This window comes from Apium graveolens, chromosome 5 (genome assembly GCF_009905375.1).
Source record: "Apium graveolens cultivar Ventura chromosome 5, ASM990537v1, whole genome shotgun sequence".
NCBI lineage: Eukaryota > Viridiplantae > Streptophyta > Magnoliopsida > Apiales > Apiaceae > Apium > Apium graveolens.
In genome coordinates, this window is record NC_133651.1 from 289,234,392 (window position 1) to 289,253,991 (window position 19,600).

At 35.7% G+C, this 19,600-nt stretch overlaps 1 protein-coding gene across 1 annotated transcript; it reads right to left on the minus strand.

Annotated features, from left to right (window-relative positions):
• Nucleotides 1-726: 726 nt before the first annotated feature.
• LOC141659114 (uncharacterized) lies at nucleotides 727-1,518 on the minus strand. Its single transcript, XM_074465867.1, has one exon. The coding sequence runs from the start codon at nucleotides 1,270-1,272 to the stop codon at nucleotides 934-936; it is 339 nt and encodes a 112-aa protein (XP_074321968.1). The 5' UTR covers nucleotides 1,273-1,518; the 3' UTR covers nucleotides 727-933.
• Nucleotides 1,519-19,600: the final 18,082 nt, after the last annotated feature.

Here is a 19,600-nt window from a genome sequence, read left to right on the forward strand (position 1 = left end):
TTTATATCTGAAAGTATTCTGTCTCTCTCTCTCTCTCTCTCTCTCTCTCTCTCTCTCTCTCTCTCTCTCTCTCTCTCTCCCCCCCTCTCCCCCCTCTCTTTAAGTTGAATGAAAAAACTCTCCTCTCCTGAAAGATTACAAATTACTCTGTCTTACATTGCAAATATTCAATCCTTCCTGCAAACTGAAAGACATGTGCCCTTCTCTATCATTAGCCACACAACACTCCTACTCAGCTATTATCCATACACTTAGATAGTTTGTCCTGGATTTTTTTTCTTTTTCACAAGTATTAGAGCAATCAAAATAGGCAAACACTGCTTATAAGTAGATCTGTTAGAAAGAAATAGACTTTTGGTGGCTATGCTCTGTAGGTGGCTGCAGCAGGTTTATAATGGTCTTTCTCGTACCAACCTAGCAACTAATAGCATTGGTAACATGTCAAAATGTAAACAGCTTTAGCTAGAGCAGAAATAAATGATCAAGAAGTGGCTAAATGTAACATTAGCAAATTTAAAGAAAAAGAGTAATATTAGTACTTCTTAGTTTTAACAAGATGTTATTTTCTAGTTTAAGATCCCAAATTTGCAAATCAATGAAATATAATTTCATACGAAAACTAAACTTTTATAATTCCAGCATCACCAAGTTTATCACCAGGTACGAACTTGATCCAAAAACCAATCCTCCATCTATCTGTGAACTATAACTCATCATGTAATGCACATTAAACCATTATACAAGACTAGTGCACAAACATCATTCAACTTGTTCAAAAAGTTAAAACTTGAAACTATAAATTCACCAAAAATATATACAGGAACTACAAAGTTGTAAGAAAAAAACTAGAAACAATGGAAGACGGAGAAATAGAATAGAAGCGATAAGCATTTATTATAAAAAGTAAATTATAAAAGGGCAGACAATGAAAAATCAATAAGCTTGCAACACAGGTCTCTTACCAAGCCTTTTGATTTCTCTATCCATCTGACCAGTAAGCATGAAAGCAAACATCTTATAGTCACACAAAAAGGACCAAACAGGATGACCAAAAGTAGCAGGAACATTTCTTTCCACAAAGAAATGACTATACCAAGCCATACCATAACCCAACAAAGGAGCCAAGAATAAGAACCACCAACTAAACATAACAGAAAATATCAAACACAAAAGACTAGCAAGCGTGCCTGCAAAATGCCATCTTCTTGTAGCTGCTTTAGAATGTTGGTTCATATAGAAAGGCCAAAACTCATCCATGTTCCTGAAATTCATTATCTGTGGGTTGACTTTTATTCAAACAACTTTTCTTGATGATTAGGGTTTATGGGGGTAAGCAAAAATCAGGTAGTGGGGCTATGGCGGGTGATATAGATACTGAAACTGATACTGGATACACACAACAACAGGGAAGAAATAAAGAGAGATATGTGATGGAAAGAGTTTCACAGCTACACCCAATAATAGCCCCCCCTGTTTCACCCGCCCAACCAGTTTTTTCTTAATCCAGGACTCGGCTTAGGTTCCCCCCCGCCCCCCACCCAAATAAAAAGTTACTAAAAACAAAAAAAATTAACTATATAATTTTTAAAATACTATTTTGGAAACCTTGCTATCTCCGGAAAGATAATTTAAATTAGGGAAAAAAATAATATTACTAATTAATTTATATAATATTATTGATATTTCAACGTGTGAAAGTTGATTTTTTTTTAACTCAAGCAATAAATTTTACCCCGAATTAATAGTCTACGAATCATATTTAATTTGATTTTAATTTTATTTTATACTGAGACTCATTATACTGACAAAATTTAATTAATTATATTTAGTTTGAATTTAATTTTGTTTGAAATCCAATAATACTGATAGGGTATAAACAGTCTTGCTAGGGTTCAACCTCGGTTTAACCCGATCCCGGTTCAGCCTAGTCCAACAACAGCACAATCTCACGGCCCATAACAATGTTAGGTGACACATGACGCACTGGTCACGACTAAGCTTTCCACATGACAATAACAACTACCGTTGGCCAATAATTAACACAATCAAGACACGTGACAGGGTACTCTTGGCCCATCATTGTACAATTCTCACTTAAACACGTGTAAAGTATCCGCGGATGTCGGGCGTCCGCGCTCCCCGCAATGAACGGTACTGATTGAAGGTACCAACCCCTAAAACCTAATATTGAGTTGTTAATAGCCTAAGAAAGAGAGATCTAGGGGTTACTCTCTGCCACACTCATACACACACCCACGACCTCCTTACATTTCTATCCACGTCATCCAAAAGTGAGTTTTTACTCTCACGACGGAGGCGTCAAGGGGTCCAAACACCCCTACAGTGTTGTTTTCCAGACACCCAATGACAGTTAACCCGCAAGAAGGGTCCAGACATGACGTCAGAAGGACCAGATCGTGAATTGGAGTTATATTTTGGTGTTAGAAGGAGGGGGAGCTCCGTCCTTGGGTCTCGGTGTCCCTGGACTCATCTTCATCAACAAGCTCTTAAAATAGTTCTTTCTCTCACTAAGACAAGACCCAAGTGAGACTAACCCGAAAAACCAGGGCATACCTCCGAAGCAACCACCTCCCACAGACCCGGTAGCTGAAATTTTTGTTTCACCTGAGGACGCCCAGACCCTAATCAGTCTGAACTAGTGCAAATACACTAATGTACCAGTTGCCGTTGAGCATGTGGTGAATTTAACTAGCAATGAATTAGAGGAGGCAATCTGGCTTTAGCGGGAGCGGCAGATCCGGGCCCCTGAAGAAGCAGAACAAGTTGAGGAATCTAAGGAGTCCGGAAAGTCACATAGGTCCCGAGTCTCTATTTTTGACCGGATGGGGAAGGAAAGATGAAAAATTCTTTTGAAAAGGCTCAAAGCAAGAATAAATAAAAAGAGGCAGCAAAGCTGAAGAAGTTGGAGGAAAAGAGAGAAATGATCTGAATGGAAGAAGCAAAACTTGAACTCAAAATTCAGAGAAGAATGTAGTTAGAGGAAGAAAAGCTCTTGGAAAATTCAAAGAAAAAAGGACCCATAGAGATCCCACTTCGGAAGTAATCGTTGATGATGATGACCAGCATGATCTTAAGGACGTGATCTATGAACTCCAGATAAAGGTGGGTAAGGACTCAGAGCTTGAAATTGGAGGAATCTTGACCCCTTTCAGCATACCCCGACAAAGAAATCTCAAGCACTACAATTTTGATTTCTTTGATGGAATGGGAGATCTGGAAGAACACCTTTACTATTTCGAACAAATAGCCCAGGTCTACTACTACAATGATCTGACCAAGTCCCGGTTCCTCGCATCCATACTAAAAGGGAGGGGCCCAGATATGGTTCAGCGAGATGCCCTCCCGAAGCATTCATAGTTGGAAGGAATTCAGGAAATCCTTCCTCAGGAGGATCCTGACTAACAAAGCTCATACTCCACATGTGCCACTTGGAGATAATCCAATAATATGATAATGAGGTCCTCTCGGCTTATATGAGGCGTTTCCGAGAAGCAATCAACAAAATCTCCAACTTGGACGAAAGAGAAGCTTTAAGCATCTTCCGGAGGAACTTGGATCTGGAAATCAATGAAAGGTATGTTGTAGAACTAATCAACAAAGGACCACAAAGCCTAGATGCAGTCTATGCTATGGCTTCTAGGTTCATCAAGGAGATAGATGTACTCCAAACTATGAGGATAACCCGGAATGGAATTTTGGGTAGCAAACATTCTGATGACTTACCGAAAGAGGCTTACCATTATGATAAAAAATTCAAGCAGAATCAGCAAACTAATTTTGTTTAAAATACTCCTATCTCCCAAAGTCTTGGTCCCAGGACCGATTCCAAAAATAACCCCGGTCCCACCATGCCTACAAGGGAACACAAGTCAGAGCCAGAGGGGACACTGTTAAACCAAACCCGGACATAAATCCTCAAGGAGATTCGGGATAAACTGTAAAAACCCAATTTTTTAACATCGATAAAAGACCATTATGATAGTAATCTTGCAGTTTAATAAAAACTTTTACAACCAAACTATATACGAGTATTCAATTTAAATTTTCGAGTTGATCGAATGATTATAAGTAACAAATAAGTGCATGTAAAAGTCGTTAGTTCTCGAAGAAAATGGATATTTAAAATGACCATATTTTATGAGCCATCGAGCAATACGAGGATTACACTATCACCAAGAGAATCATGGAGAAATTGGAGTTCCATAAATTGTAGCCAAATATGAATACTAGAAATGGTAAGGATTTTCGATAAAAGAATTTACACCCGAAATCACTTACGGAGATTGATGAAGATTACGAGAGAATGATTAAGTATTTACGTAAGTGAACAAATAAAAAACAAATAAAGCATGCAAACCAAATTAGTACAAGACAACCCAAATTGGATGATCAAATAAGAATCTTGTTGGGAACAAAGTTCCGTGATTTAAGGAAATGCAAGAATATAGTTCCTTGTTTTCTTGCTTTTTGTGTACCTTGCTTGGACTTTACATCCACCAACACCATTCAACCATAAAACAATACATACACATTATACATATCACACAAATCAACCAATACTTCAAGAAAGCAAAAGAAAAGCACTCCCTCCATTATCTTGTTCAATTCAGATTTTCAAGAACAAGGAGAAAATAAAAATTCAAAAGTCAAGTTCTAGAGTTTTAAAAATCACCAATATTTAACCATAGCTCCTACATTCATAAGTAAGGTACGTACCAAATTTTAAGGCCATCCATTGAATTTTCAATTTATGAAAAATGTTTAAAGATGAGGGTGAATAGTAAGCATAGTTCAAGGCTCCAGTAAGGCTTAAAAACTCTTGTTAGTATGTTTAAGGATTCAAGAAAGGTATAAACCTCTTCTACCCTTTGTATTTTTTTGAGATTTAAGCATAGTTACAAGATGTGTTCAAGTATAACATGATTTTTGGAGAATGGAGTTTGAATTGTTAAATCTTGATGGTTAATTGTTACGAGTTGATGTTGATGATGTTTTTATAGATTTAAAAAATAAAACTTTAAAGAAATTTAATGGATTTGATGATTGGGTTGTTGTTAAATGGATTTAACGTGAATGGATTTAACGTAGTTAAAACCGAAACTGTTTATGCATATAACTGTTATAATACCCGCTCTCATTTAGGACTGTTTTAAAGCTAGTTTTCGAATTGTAAAATTTACATTTTCGAACACCACTGTACATGAATGTAAATATATTATTTTTTAGTTTTTAACCTTATAAAGATCTGTTATTCCCAAACAATCTAACAAATAAAATTACAGAAGGGGGGTTGAATGTAATTCTTGGTTTTTTTCAATCTTTAAAACTTCTTGCAAATATAAATATATAATTGTGTATGAATATGCTAAGTGCGGATAAGAAATATTCAAGTATTCAAAACACAACGTAAATAAACAAGGATGTTTAAAAACTTTCTGGTGGATTGTTGTTTCCACCAGAGATATTTATAAATGTAGAAGATCTCTATGATGCAAAAAGCACACAGATGCTTACAAGTAAATTTACAGAGAGAGAACTAAGAAATTTCTAACAGATTATGCCTTATATATTTCTCAGTTCTTTTTTCGATCAATCGATATTTTTCTACTTGCTACCCTTGGTTTATATATTATCAAGTTACATGTGAAAAAGACAAACTAATAAAATAAACATGTCTAAGTCTAATCACATACTTCGTCATTTCTCCATCCAGCATCTTTGTATTTTTTCAAGTTAGCATGAAAATGGAAATGCTTCTTGATCTTGCCACATTCCTTTTGTAGAAAATCAACCCATGTGACTGTCAAGTCACTATCAACTCCTATTTGAATTTTTTATTCGTCGAGACTCTGTTGGATCATCTGTCGAAACTCTATTGGATCATCCGTTGAATGGGACTTGGGTCATCCATCGAAGCCTTGTTGAAACATCCATTGAAAGTATTTCCATAGTAGTTGACTCAATTTCACTTATGCTAAATAACAAGGCATCTAATATTTACAATTAGCCAACCTATTCTGCATATCATACTATAAGCCAACATGACTTTGAATATCCTACAACTTCTAATCTTTCAAGACATTACAGTATACATGAATGTGCTACAAAAACTTATTTAACAATGAGCTACTCTTTCAACAGATGACAAGTAAGATTATCCGTTGAAAGCTACAAAATTACACTTAATTAAATCTATTAAGATGTTTTGGTGCAATATCCTCAAGCATACAACATATTCCTAACAATCTCCCCCAATTTATGTCTACTAGAATTGTAGGCATAAATTTAGGAGGATTTGATGATAACAAAACATCCTATACAAAAAGATCACTCAATAGCAGATAAAATGTTATATGCTGCAATATTATTGGAAGTTGACAAAAGAGAGTTTACACAAGTCTTACAAGCTTTGTTCAAGGTGCTCCTCTAGTCTGAACAAATTTATTTTCTCCTTGAGTGTCTAGTCTTCTTTCCCAGCTTTTTATTGTTCTCTTCTATCTGGTGTTGGGGCTGTGTATAGAACTCAGATTCATCTTGATTAGATTGATCCAACAACTCCTGCATTTCCTTGAGAGTTTCATTACTTGAAATCTTTAACTGGTCTTTTAATCTGAAAAATCTTCTGGTGTTCTTTTCATCCTTAAACTTCATTAACCAATATGGCCTCAAATACACTCTATTCCCAGTGTAAGGAATGGTTAAGACTCTTGGTAGTGCACTTGGGTCTCTTCAGCTTTGTCTTATTTCTTCAATTTTGTTGAATATCTACTTTTTTAGCCACCATGGTGAATCCAAAGTTTTTCTTGATAGCAGAGAATACTTTTATTAAGACAGAGTAGCCTTCATTGAGAATTCTGTGAAGAGGCCAAGTGAATTCCTTTCCACCCTTGTATATGGACACTAATCTTTCTGGGAGTCTATTGTGGGCATCAATAGCTCTCACTTCATCCAGCTCATCCAAGTAAAGATTTATGTCTGAAAACTCCTTTATGTCACAAATAAAGAGTTGATCTCCTTTGTTGACTGTTGGCTTGGGTTTAGATAAGGTTTTGGATTTAAATGGGATAGACTTGACTTGTTTTCTTGGTATGTTCTTTCTTCTTTTAAAGGAGGTTGGAACAGGGAGATTCAGCTCTAGAATATGTAGGCTTTCCTAGTCTATTGGTTCATCCTTAGGAATGATTGGCTCATCATGAAAATTCACAACATGATGGTCCTTGATTTCAACTTGCTCCAATGTGGGCATAGTTGGTTGATTTGTAGTAGTAGACTGAGTTGGCTTTGGTTCTACCTCTTCTTCTTCAAATTCCACCTTCCTTTTGGCTCTTTCCTTTCTTACTCTTTTTACAGATTTTTGCTTTGGTTCCTCCAGTTTCTCAGTCTCAGTTATAGTGACAGGCTTCTCAATTTCTAACTTGGTGGCAAGATTTTCAACTTGTTTCTTAGCTTCTAAGGCATCCTGCCTTTTCTAATGTTTGAGCCTCAATTTTTCTTCTTTCTTGGCTTCTACAAATTGAGGATGTCCAGCCATGACACAAATTAGTTTTCCATGCTTGTAAATTTTAGCTATTCTTTTCTTCAGGACTGAGTATCTTGGAACTTTATGATTGGAAATGGAGTGACCAAACAACTTCTTTTTATCTGGTTGAGGGGTTGCATAGAATAGGTCCAAAGGATTCTTGCTTGAATGTTTTGATGAATGATTCTTGGGCTTCAAGATCACAATGGCCTTTTGATGTCTTCTAGCTGAGGTTTGACCTTTTTTCATATTCCTTAAGCTCATTTCACTTATAGGAATATGTCTCAAATGTGTGAAATATTTCACAGATTTGTCTTATTTTTCAATTGGACCAAATACCTTTTCAATTTTCTCATCAATTTTCTTCATTTATTCTTTCAGCTTGAGTTCAGCTGCTGTAATGTTGATCAAGTCAATACTGTCTAATACTGGTGGCTTTGAGAAAGTAATGGCCGGGACAATTACTTTGCTGATTTGAATGTGTACATCCTTCTCCCCCTCACTAACTTGAAAAATTGCATTCTTCTCCCCCTTTTTGTTATCATCAAGTAATGCAGGGGTTGGAGTTTGAGCAGCCGCCAGTTTTTAAAGAAGGAGTGTCTAATGGACTTGGTTGATAAGCACCTTGGTAATAGAATTCTCTAATTCTGTCAGCCTAGAGTCCAAAGAATCAATTTTACTACTCAAGTCATAATCCTTCTTGAGTTTCTGATAGATGTCTTTCATTATGGATTCAGGAAGATTATACTCCATTCTGTCATTGATATCCTTCTTGACTTGCTCAATGTTGGTCTTAATGTCATCTACATCTTGACTTTGTTTGAGAGATTGAATCTTGTGCAGTTGTAGAGATTCAAGATATGATTGGAGAAGACATTTGGTATTGGTATCTGTGGTGGATTAAAGAGCTGATTGAGTTTGATGGATAAGCTTGAATAAAGTAGATTTAAAATGATGATCAATACAGTCCTTGGTAAACATCCAGGCTGGAGTTCTTGTGGTTGAACTAGGTCCTGCATCTCCCCCTATGTTCATGCCATCATCTTCCTCATTAGAAGCATCTCCAAGAAAGCCACTAGAATCTAACCCAAGATCATCATCAGCTGTAAGTGGAAGAGAGTTGATTGCATCCTTGGCTCTTAGCATAGAATCTGTTGTGTGCACCAAATTTAATGTCCTCTCAGCATCTTCATTGTCCTGTTCATCTAGAATTTGATATGCTGGAACATGATGAGTAAATGTCTCAGCATCAAAGGAGATAGAATCTAAAATAGCTTGTTATACTTGCTAAAATAGTTGCTCCTTTCTGCATCATTGACATCCTTTAACTCATTAGCAGTGGGCTCTTCCCATTTTTCTGTTGTACCTGCTTTTCTCTCATTATCTCTTTTTCTTGCATCAAGGGCTCCTCTTGGCTTCCCACCCTCACACCCTCACCTTCACCATCTAAGGTGGGACTCCTCTCACTCACTTTTGCCATGCTGGAAGAATTAGCATGCATTTGATCACTTTTTTCCTCTCCTTTTTCCTGGGAACAACTCAGCCTCTCACTCAGTTCACTCATTTCCCCTAATCCTAAGAATGATTGTGTTAGGACTAAAACCTGGGCTAAATTTACATGCAAGTATATGCATTCGCAAGTAATATAGAATTCTTTCTAGTTCGTTCCCACAAAGACTGGTTTAGGTTAACTTCAATCTATGCACTTATGAAATAATGATATGACTATCGTTCAATGCTAAGACAAATAACAATTTGGATTTTGATTATAACTAAAAATTAGCTAACATGCAAATAACTAAGAGATTAAAAGGGTTGAATTAACTATATGAGACAAACATGAGATTCTAACTTCATTACTACTTCATTCAAAGTCATTACCTTAGAATGCGATTGTGATGAAAACTAATCAGATAACACGAAACTAGTAAATGTAAACTTTCGTTGTACGAATACCCTACTACCAGACATCCAAAAAAGTGATAAAAGCTGAATAGACACCAATTATGTTGAGACCCTATATGTCTATAGAATTTGACAACATAAAGGTTTAATGAACAAGTTATCTATCGTGATTACATAGGGAAAGTAAGATGGTTAAAATTACCTACTAATCATGCATAACAAATACATGAACTTATGCTAGCATGACAAGTTCTAAATCTCTGTATTCACTGTCGCTTCAATAGAGATTAACACGCTATCTTATATGTTAGCTACGCACATAAGATGAATAAGCACAACCAATACTAGGATATCAATCAATCACCACACACTAAGATATTGAAACAAATTAACTATAGAAATTCATAAGTAAATCCGTTAGAACCCCACGATAAATATTAGTTCATAATCGAACTCATCGTCACCATGGGTTCCGATGAAAGCATGGTATAAATAACTAAGTCTTTATAACTGAATAAATAATCAAAGTACGTATATAGAGTAATAGGTTCAAAAAACAAGAAAACAAGCATCCAAGATTACATATCAATCAAAGAGTCACAAGTAAAAACAAGCTTTTCTTCTCCTTCGTTGTATTTGTGCTCCTAGGTCTTCTCACCTTCTTCTCCTTAGTCTCCGTTGTAAAAAAATGTCGTTTTTAGGAGTTATATATGCTTCAGAATCAAGTTGGGCTTTAAACTCTAAGAATCCAAGTAGAAAGAGAATTTCTAGAAAACGGGCCGGCGCGCCGCTTTGAGATACGGCGCGGCCGCCCTGACTCTCTGTTGAAAGAGCGCGGCTGCTCTGAACATGGGCGCGGCCGCCCTGGCTATAACGACTCGTATATTTTTATACTATTTAAATGTGTAATGATTGAATAATTAAATAAATAAAATATGTGAATGGGCTCTGTCAGCTGGATATTATTCTGTTATTAGTTATAAGTGATTAATGGTGTTCGAGGATAATTTATGTAATTAATTGCTGAACTGTGTTGCTTTTTTTTATATTTAAGGGTGATTTTATTTAAAATTTATTTTCATAAATTTTTGTAGGATCCCTAAAATTACACTACGCAATAGATTGGATTCTGCAACCCTTCACAGTGGGGTTGCAAAGAAAAGTGTAATAGTAGCCTTCAAAACCAATGTCTACCGCAACCCCTCTTTTTTGATGTTGTCGTAGAGTCAAAATGTGTTACCAAAATGACATATATAATTAAAGATGATTTTTTTGAATTTAAATAATTAGTAATTTTTTACATAGAAATGAAATAATAATTGAAATATATATTTTATTTATTTTTAGAAGTTAATAATATTAGTGCAGTGATTTAAAATATTATAATGATAAATTGAACGCCTTATAAAACTTAACAAGTGACTAATGGATTTATTTACAATATTCACTACGCCATAAACGACCTTATACAACATTATTAAGTGATTTTGCCGTAGAAAATGTTGCCCCAACACAACATTAATCTAACCTATTACAACATATTTTAATTATGTTAGCAAAGAAGTAAAAAATGTTGTCAAGGCTATTATAAATAAAAATATTTAATTTTTTATTAATATTATGCTGACGTGTCACTGGGGTCTCTACAAGTGGGTCACATACTGTTGATGTGGCAGCTGTGAGAGAAATAATTAATTTTTTAGTTAATAAAAAATTATAAAAACTTATGAAAAAAAGTAAATTAAATATATTTAATAAAAATCAAACAAGTGTTATAAAATTAATTAATAAATTTTTATAATATAAACAGTTGTACAGGGATTTGGTGAGCGGGAAATGTACCGCCTACTAATTTTGAGGAAAATATTGAAGGCACCTCCTCTCAAAATCCTACCTACTAGCTCCCCCAATTCTCATTCACAAACCTAAAAACATATATTACAATTCTATCTCTATCTCTATCTATATACTCGAAACTATACAACACACACTTTCTCTCTTCATAATAATCAGTTTTATTTCTACAGAATCTAGTGAATCAGATTTGATTTTCCCATGATTTGATTGTTATTTAAATTGGATTCAGTCAGCAGTCCAAAAATAATATTAGAGATTTACTAAAATACTCTGCTCAGATGCTCTCCCAACTTCGCACTTCCAGGCTCTCTCTCTCCCCCCCTCTAAGTCACCACTGTATCAGTGATACAGTGTTTAAGCTGATTAGGATTTAGGTGATGTTATTTTGTTGAACTCGGTTTCAGTGTTTTCTTGTTTCTGTTACTATTTCTGTTGCTTTAAATATTTTATTGTATTTCATTTTCTTGAGACACTGGTTTGTGTAATTTGGGGCTAACGAGATATTGGGGGTGGGGATGGAGTGTGTATCCTAATTAGGATTTAGGTGATGTTAAGTTAGAGAACTCGGTTTTTTGGGGTTTGTGTTACATTGTTACTGTCTATGCTCCTTTAATGTTTTATTGTCTTTCAGGTTTTTTAGGACACTAGTTTGTATAATTTGGGGCTACTGAAATGTTGGGTGTGGGGTGGAGTTCGTAAGCTGATTAGGATTTAGGCGATGTTAAATTGGAGAACTCGGTTTCGGTTTTATCTTGTTTTGTGTTGTTATACTGCTTTAATGTTTTTTTATCTTTTTGTTCTGGTTTGTGTAAAATGTACAAGGCTAAATAAATATGACTGACTTATTGTTTCGCGCTTTACTTGGTAGTTTAGGTGAAGCTTTATATGTCCTTTACGTATTTTTTGTTTATAATACCTCGAGATATTATATTTTATTATTTGGGTATGTAATAGGATTTATTTGGGAGTGGGATATTTTGGTGTTAGATTTAGTATATCTATAGTTTATGAATGTTGATCTCTTATTAATTTGTACACTTGTTTTAGTTTTTGCGGAATGTTTTATTAATTTGTTTATGAATTAGATTCTTTCTTGGTGGGTCATATGTGTGTGGAAGTAGATGTATGTAACTGTTTGTGGATGACTATTTTGATTATAATGATCTGTTGGTGTTAAACTTGTAGATACAGGAAGTAGTAAAGGGAAAGGCATGGGGCAAAACACACAAAAAATAGTGGCTATTGTGGTGGGAGGATTAGTTGGTTTTAGTCTTTTTATTGCTTGCTTGCTGGTTCTTAAATCAGCTTTTAAGAAGAAACGTGAGGTTCAGTATTAAGATTGCTGATACAAAGTAACAAAGGTGCGTTATAATTTCTCTGCTCATCTATATTGTAATTCATGATTGTAAAAGTTGGTGTTAATTGTTCTTGAGGACACTTATTACTTGGATGTATATACATGTCAATGAGATGTCTAATTTCAGTTGTGTATTCCAGCAGGAAAATATGAACATAAGGATGGGTGGACAAAGAGATTTGCAAAGTTATATAAGGTATATATTCGGAAAAGAAATCAGTTGCTTTTGAGCTTTAATTTTTGTTGCCAACTGTTGTTTTGCCACCAGCCTACATTTCTGATATCTTCTTGCAACATATGAAGTAAATATGTGTTGGACATATGAGTGACTCTGCTTTATGTTGTTTACTAACTTTTATTTCTTTTGTATTTGCCTCTGTGGCATCTGTTTGTAGCCAACAGGGACGCGTTTTTCAGGAACCTAAATCTACTCATCAGATGTCGTCTCTGCCACTTTCGATGTGTTCAATACTACTGCTTGATCCCTATTGCCTTCTGTTGAGGTATTGACATGTACGCAGTGTAAGGATCTTCAAATGCTTTATTATCATACCTACTAGTTGTCAACTACTCTGGATGCTCTATTTTGCTCAAGTTTGCCAAATCTTTGTGTTCGATATTTGCATATTATTTAATGACGACTAGACTGGAGACTAAATCAATAACAATCACTGGGATTAAATCTCCGTCTTTTCTTTGTAAAGAGGTTTTTGATCCGTTGATCTAAACCGTAATACAAGGGGACATGACTTGAGATTTTCTTCATCTCCAAGTATCTCCAGATATATATATTTACATTTTACACTTATATAATATAGGAAAACATATAAGTTTAATTACATTTTAATCTAGAGAAAGCATATATGTTAAAGGATTATAATAGTTGTAGTTAGGTTAATATGCTTTGTTTGAAACTGAATATAGCATTCACAAATGGTTAGAAAGTGACATACTAATATGAATGGATATGGAGTAGTTGCTTTAATTTTTTTTGCCAACTGTTGTTTTTGTTATGGTGTATATCTTTTTCCTTCTGCAGTATAATCCTCATGTGCTTGCGTTGTTTTTTGTTTGATTGATTATTTTTTAACTTGCTTGTTAAAATCAGAATTTCAGCTATGTATCAGACTATATCTGCTGCCTATGTTACGACCGGCATTTTATGTAATATTATTTTTGGATTTGGTATAATATTAAAGTCAAATGAAAATATATTCAATGATTGTACGCTAGTGTGAGTGAAAATTTCTGCATTATAAATTTGCTTTGTGTAGTATATGATTTTTCAAAGCAAGAGTTTATTTAATTTCTTTATTTTTTTTGATTTATAAGGAATATTCTAAGTTTTGGAAAAATTTTCTTTTAAAAGGTATTTTGTTCACAAATTTTGAAAATGATTTTATAAAGTCTCTAAAAATCCAAGTTATTTTATGGTATAAATTTTATAATTTTTGAACTTGTATTTTATTTTATAAAAATAAATCATTATAAATTTTAGTTGTCATATTTATCAAATTACATAAGAGACCATGCATGCAAATCACCCTTCTATTCTCTCAAAGGGCAAATAAGACTTTTCCAACCCCACTAACTCATTTGATTATTACCAAATTACTACATTAGCCTTGCATGCAAAATGGCCTAACTTTAGCTAAAGGACATTTTTGTAAGTTCTCACTTCCACTCATTATTTGTCAACCAAAAAGCATAAAACAAAAAAATCAAAGTGGGAGAAATCATTCCACTCATTCCACACTCCAACACACCACAAATTTTCTCTCTTTTCCCCCTCCCACCTTGCTCTCGGCCGAAGGCCAAATCCCCCACCCCCTTCCATTTTTTAATTCATTCTTCATCTTCCCAAGTGTAAATCTTTTACCTACATTCATCTTATATCCTTTCCAAGTGTTTTGAGACTTGGAAGTTGAAGTTCCATGGATGCATGTATAGTTCTTATGTGATCTCCAAGGAGAAACTCTTGATTCTTGTGAATTCAAGAGCTCTCTATGAGATATATTATGTATATGTGCTAACTAAGTGTTTTATGGAGATATCATGCTTTAAAATCCTTTGCATGCTACTGAAATTTCATTATATATTTATGTTTAGCCATGCATGCTAGTTTTAAGACATTAAAATGATGATCAACCATGTTTTGCATGCTATTCTTTTCGAAAACATGTTGTTATGTTTAAAAATCTATAAATACGAAATAGGTGTGCTTAAAATAGATTGTTTCCATGATAAATTTCTTATTAATACTTAAAAGAAGTTATATTTCATGATTATTAAGGATGAGTATTAGGTGCAAGTCAATTTTGCAAGCATTTAAAACTTTATGCCTAGCCAAAATCTTGTTATGTGCTTTCCATGAGTTGCATGTTATATATTTAGTTGCATGTTGTTGTTTTTGGGCATGGATGATCTCACCCAAGGTTATTTTGAGAATAAGGGAGTTATTTCAGTAGATTACCATGTATAAGTCTTGGTTTAAGTATTGAGTTGTTGTTAGTTGAGTTTGTCAAGTCAAAACCTTGGAAAATGAGAGTTATTGTTTCTGCAGAAAATCAGTTTAGTACCCTGAGGTTTAGAGTGAGTTTTGGCCATGTCATTGATGTGCACTTTGAGGCCCAAGCCACCAGAAGTTAGTATTGGGAGTATACAAAAGGTTTTAGGAGTTGGTTGGAGGTTTGCATGTCATTTGGTTAAGTGCACAAGTAGAATAACAAAATCTGTCCAGAAGGGGACAGTTTTGTTGCAACTTAGAAATAGGGAGATTTGACCATGTCATGGGTAGGCCCTCATTAGGCCCAATTGGGCCTTAGTTAGAGGGAGTGTCAGAGAAGTTTTTCCAACCATAGTTCATAGGATATGAGTTAGAACCATGTGTCAAAAGTTAATTCAAGTCAGGGAGTTTTCTGCCCAGAAAAGCAGGGGAACCTTGGACTTTTAGTTTAGGCCCGAGAAGGCCCAAGCCAGGCCCTTGAGCCACATCAAGCTTATGAGATGCCCTTAGGTCAGGAGAGTCTTGTGTAAAAGTTTTGAAGGAAAATTTTTAGTTTAAGAGTGCCTAATGCACTCAAGAAACTATAGTTGTCATTCTGAAATTTGCACCAGTGAGCACTATCACTTATCACGTAGTTTTAGAACACTTAGAAGTGAGTATTAGGTTGACCACCATAGTTGTAAGATGGTATAAGGTCAGTAGAGCAAAAGGCACAAGTGAGGGTCAATAGGTTTTGGATAATTTAGGAAAGGCACATCGAGTTAGGGAGCCAAAATTTGAAGACTTTGTCTAGTTTAGCGACCAAGTGACTTAAGTGGTGAGTCGAGATCATCCAAGCCTAGTGTTGCATTATGGTATATATGGTGTTATTTGATATTAATATACGATATGTGATTATGTGGCTACGTGTGTGTAATTGTAATTTAAAAGTGAATATAAATTATGTGCATATAGGCCTAAGTGCAATCCGTGTTTAATTTCGAGTTGTAAATATGTTAAGTTGGTGAGAATATATTATAATGAGGATTATTATTATTTATGTAGGATCTCGAGACGAGGGAAACTCTCCATAAAGGTCGAGTGAAGCTCCAGTTGCTCCTACCAGTCAGACCAGACCAGCCTATCTCAAGGCAAGTGATTCAACTTGACCTTCATATTTACTATAAACAGTTCATATATATCGATGCAATCATCCTGAGTCATTTTGATATGTTTAAATCAAGCGTATCTCTCGCTTATCTTTGAATTATATAGAAATGCCATGAACCCTCGAGTATGTATTGCAAGTAGTTCAAAAGTCTTTTCATGATAGTTAAATGCCATGATAAAATAAAGAGTTGTTATATTACTTGATTGATTCTCTTGATTAACATGCTGATGATTCCTAAGTATTGATATCTCATCCTGATACTTGAACCCCTATAGAACCTTACCTTGAACTCTGATAGTCAGAAACTTACCAACATGATTCCTCATTAATTGATACCCTTTTTCCTATCCTAAAGCTTGACAATTCTGATATATATATATACATCCTGAGCTAGAGATCATTACCTTAACACCCATAGTATTCGTGAAGCTTATCTTCTTAATGATCCAACACCTGTACCTTGACGAGAAACCATTGCTTTGAGCCCAGTTTGGCATTACCCCTTCATATTATCCATTAGTCTCACCATATTTTCCTGTCCAAGTTCTGACATATGAAAACCTTTTGGTTACCCTAATAGAGTAAAGTTTTGTGAATCATGGCCCTGAGATTTAGTACCATATTTCCCATGTTTCGAGTTAATCTATAATCCCATAATAAAAATATTTACTGTTAAAAGAGATTTTGTTACAATTCGGCATCAGCTTTTGAAATAAATAAAATGTGGGTTTTCAGTCCCAAAGGGGGATAAATGTTTTCTTGAATAGTGGATCTGGACTGAGACGCGAGTCCTTTCCACACTTATATTAGGCTTAAAAGTTTCCTAGGGATTCCCGTTAATATTTTAGAACCCAGCGAGGTTCGGGATTACTTCGCGGCTGATCACCGGCTGTAATCCGTAGCGTCATAAAATGATTTTGATTAAGACATGATTTTAAAATTGTTTTGATGCAAGCAAAATGATGCCATCTCACATAGTTTATCTCTCATTATCATTAGTTATGTCTTTCCATTGTCATTCTTAAAAGTATATCTCAATTTATGTTTTGTGTCGTACTGTTAGCACTTGTTGAGCATTTGGCTCACTCCTTGCTTTACCCTGATATTACAGCTAGCAGCTATGGTTAGATTCAAGCAGACTGCCCGTAAGACCTGTGATGCTGATGCTTATGTTCGAGCTCAGGTAGAATAAGTAATTATAGCTGTGTGAGGACTCGGTATTTGTAATCAGATGTAATAGTTGGTAGTGTTGGGCTGTTCCAAACCCTAAACTGTAAGATCTTGGATTTGGTTGTGTATTCTTCATTAAAATGATATAATAGCTATATTTATTTTGCTATTTAAGTTGGGGGTGTGACAGGTTTTGGTATCAGAGCTACGGTTTAGAGTCCTTGGACAGCCCAAATAGGTTATAGGATTTGTGTGTAGGTTATAGATATTATGCGAGAGAGGTTAAGTAAATTATTATTAATACTCCTCTTATTGGTTGTCAGCAAAGGGCGCATTCCTCGTCATCCTCTGGGTCGGACGACACTATTGCTTTCTCCGTGTATGCTGAGTTGAGGCGCGAGTTCGACATGCTTCAGGGCAAGTACGACCGACTGATAGACCGACTGAAGAACGTGTATCCGGACAGCCGAAACTACGAAGGGAAGCCCAAGGAGCAGATGACTGTGAGACTTGAGACCTTGGTTCAGTACGTCAACACTAAGCTTGAGGAGATGCCAGCACACCGGGACCGTACCAGCCAGTATGTCATTCAGATGGTGGCGGATGAGCTCCAGAGCATTGTGAAGACGCTTCGAGAGGAAAAGACTACCAAGCCCCGTTCAGATGGAGTGGAACCTTAGTTCTTTCCATTTACCTTTCATGTTGTTGTACTATCAGACTCTATGGAATCCCCAGTTGTTTCCGTTGTTTCCTTTAAATAAGCCTGTTATTCCTAGAATCAGACTTTGTCCCAATCCTATGTACTTTGACCTTTAAAATTTCAATAATTATGTGCTATTGTTCCATTTGCTCTCAACTATTATTTATATTTTTATCATCATATCTGCTTAATTTGGAAACTTGACCCCATATGTAATGAGAATGCCATGTGATACCCTCGAATCATTTTATCATTCATATCTGTTTTGACACAACTCTTATTTCAGGATCATGCCTCCCAAAAAGAAGAACCCCACAACCACCTCCACCACAGACCCAAATATTCTTCGACTACTGGAAACCTTGCAATAACAAACCAATGCTATAGCTCAACAGCAACTAACTCTTCAACAACGAATTGAAAACCAAGATAACCGTGAGCCACACCAACCACCTGAACCACCAGTACCACCTAGACAAATTGTCACTTTCAAGGCTTTTCAGAATGTGAATCCACCTGTATTTCATGATACCACTGATCCAGTGATAGCTAACATATGGATCAAGGAGATGGAAAGGGCTTTTGAGTTGGTACAGTTAGGAGACTGATCAGAAGACGCCGTATGCTACTTACTTCTTGAAGGGAGAAGTCATCTATTGGTGGGAATCAGTAAAGGCTATGGAAGTCACTCAGCAGGTTTCTTGGGAGAGATTTAAGAAGTTATTTCTGGACAAGTATTACCCTAAGTACATGCAGAATCAGATGGAGCTAAAATTTCTTGAGTTGAAGCAAGGGAACATGACTGTATTGGAGTATGAGAAGAAGTTCACTGAGTTGTCAAGGTTTGTGACAAAGTATACCAGCACTGAGGAGGAAAAAGCAAAGAAATTTCAGCAAGGATTGGAGCCTTGGATCAGAGATAGGGTGGCTATGTTTGAGCTTGAAACTTATGCGGGAGTAGTACAGAAAGCTGCTCTGATTGAGAATAATGGGATGCAGTCAAGGAAAGAGAGGGATAACAAGAAGAGGAAGGTTCCATTTTATGGAGAAAAGTCTGAAGCCGGAAGTTCGCAAGATCGGAATATAAAGAGGATTGGTTTCCAGAAGGGCGGAAATTTTCAAAAGAAGGGAAATTTGGGCAAAAGGCAAGAATCAAAAGGGAACAACCAGGCAAGCCAAGGGCAAGTTGGAGAAAACAGGTTCCAGAGACCGGAATGCAAGCACTGTGGAAGAAGGCACCCCGGAGTATGCAATAAGCTGAGCATGACCTGTTATAGGTGCAATCAGAAGGGACATTTGGCAAATGAGTGCAAGATGCCGAAGCCAGGAGTTACGTGCTACAAGTGTGGGAAGACTGGACACATGGCTAGGGAGTGTAAGGCAACCAGACCAGTCAAAGCTCTGATGAACGTGGC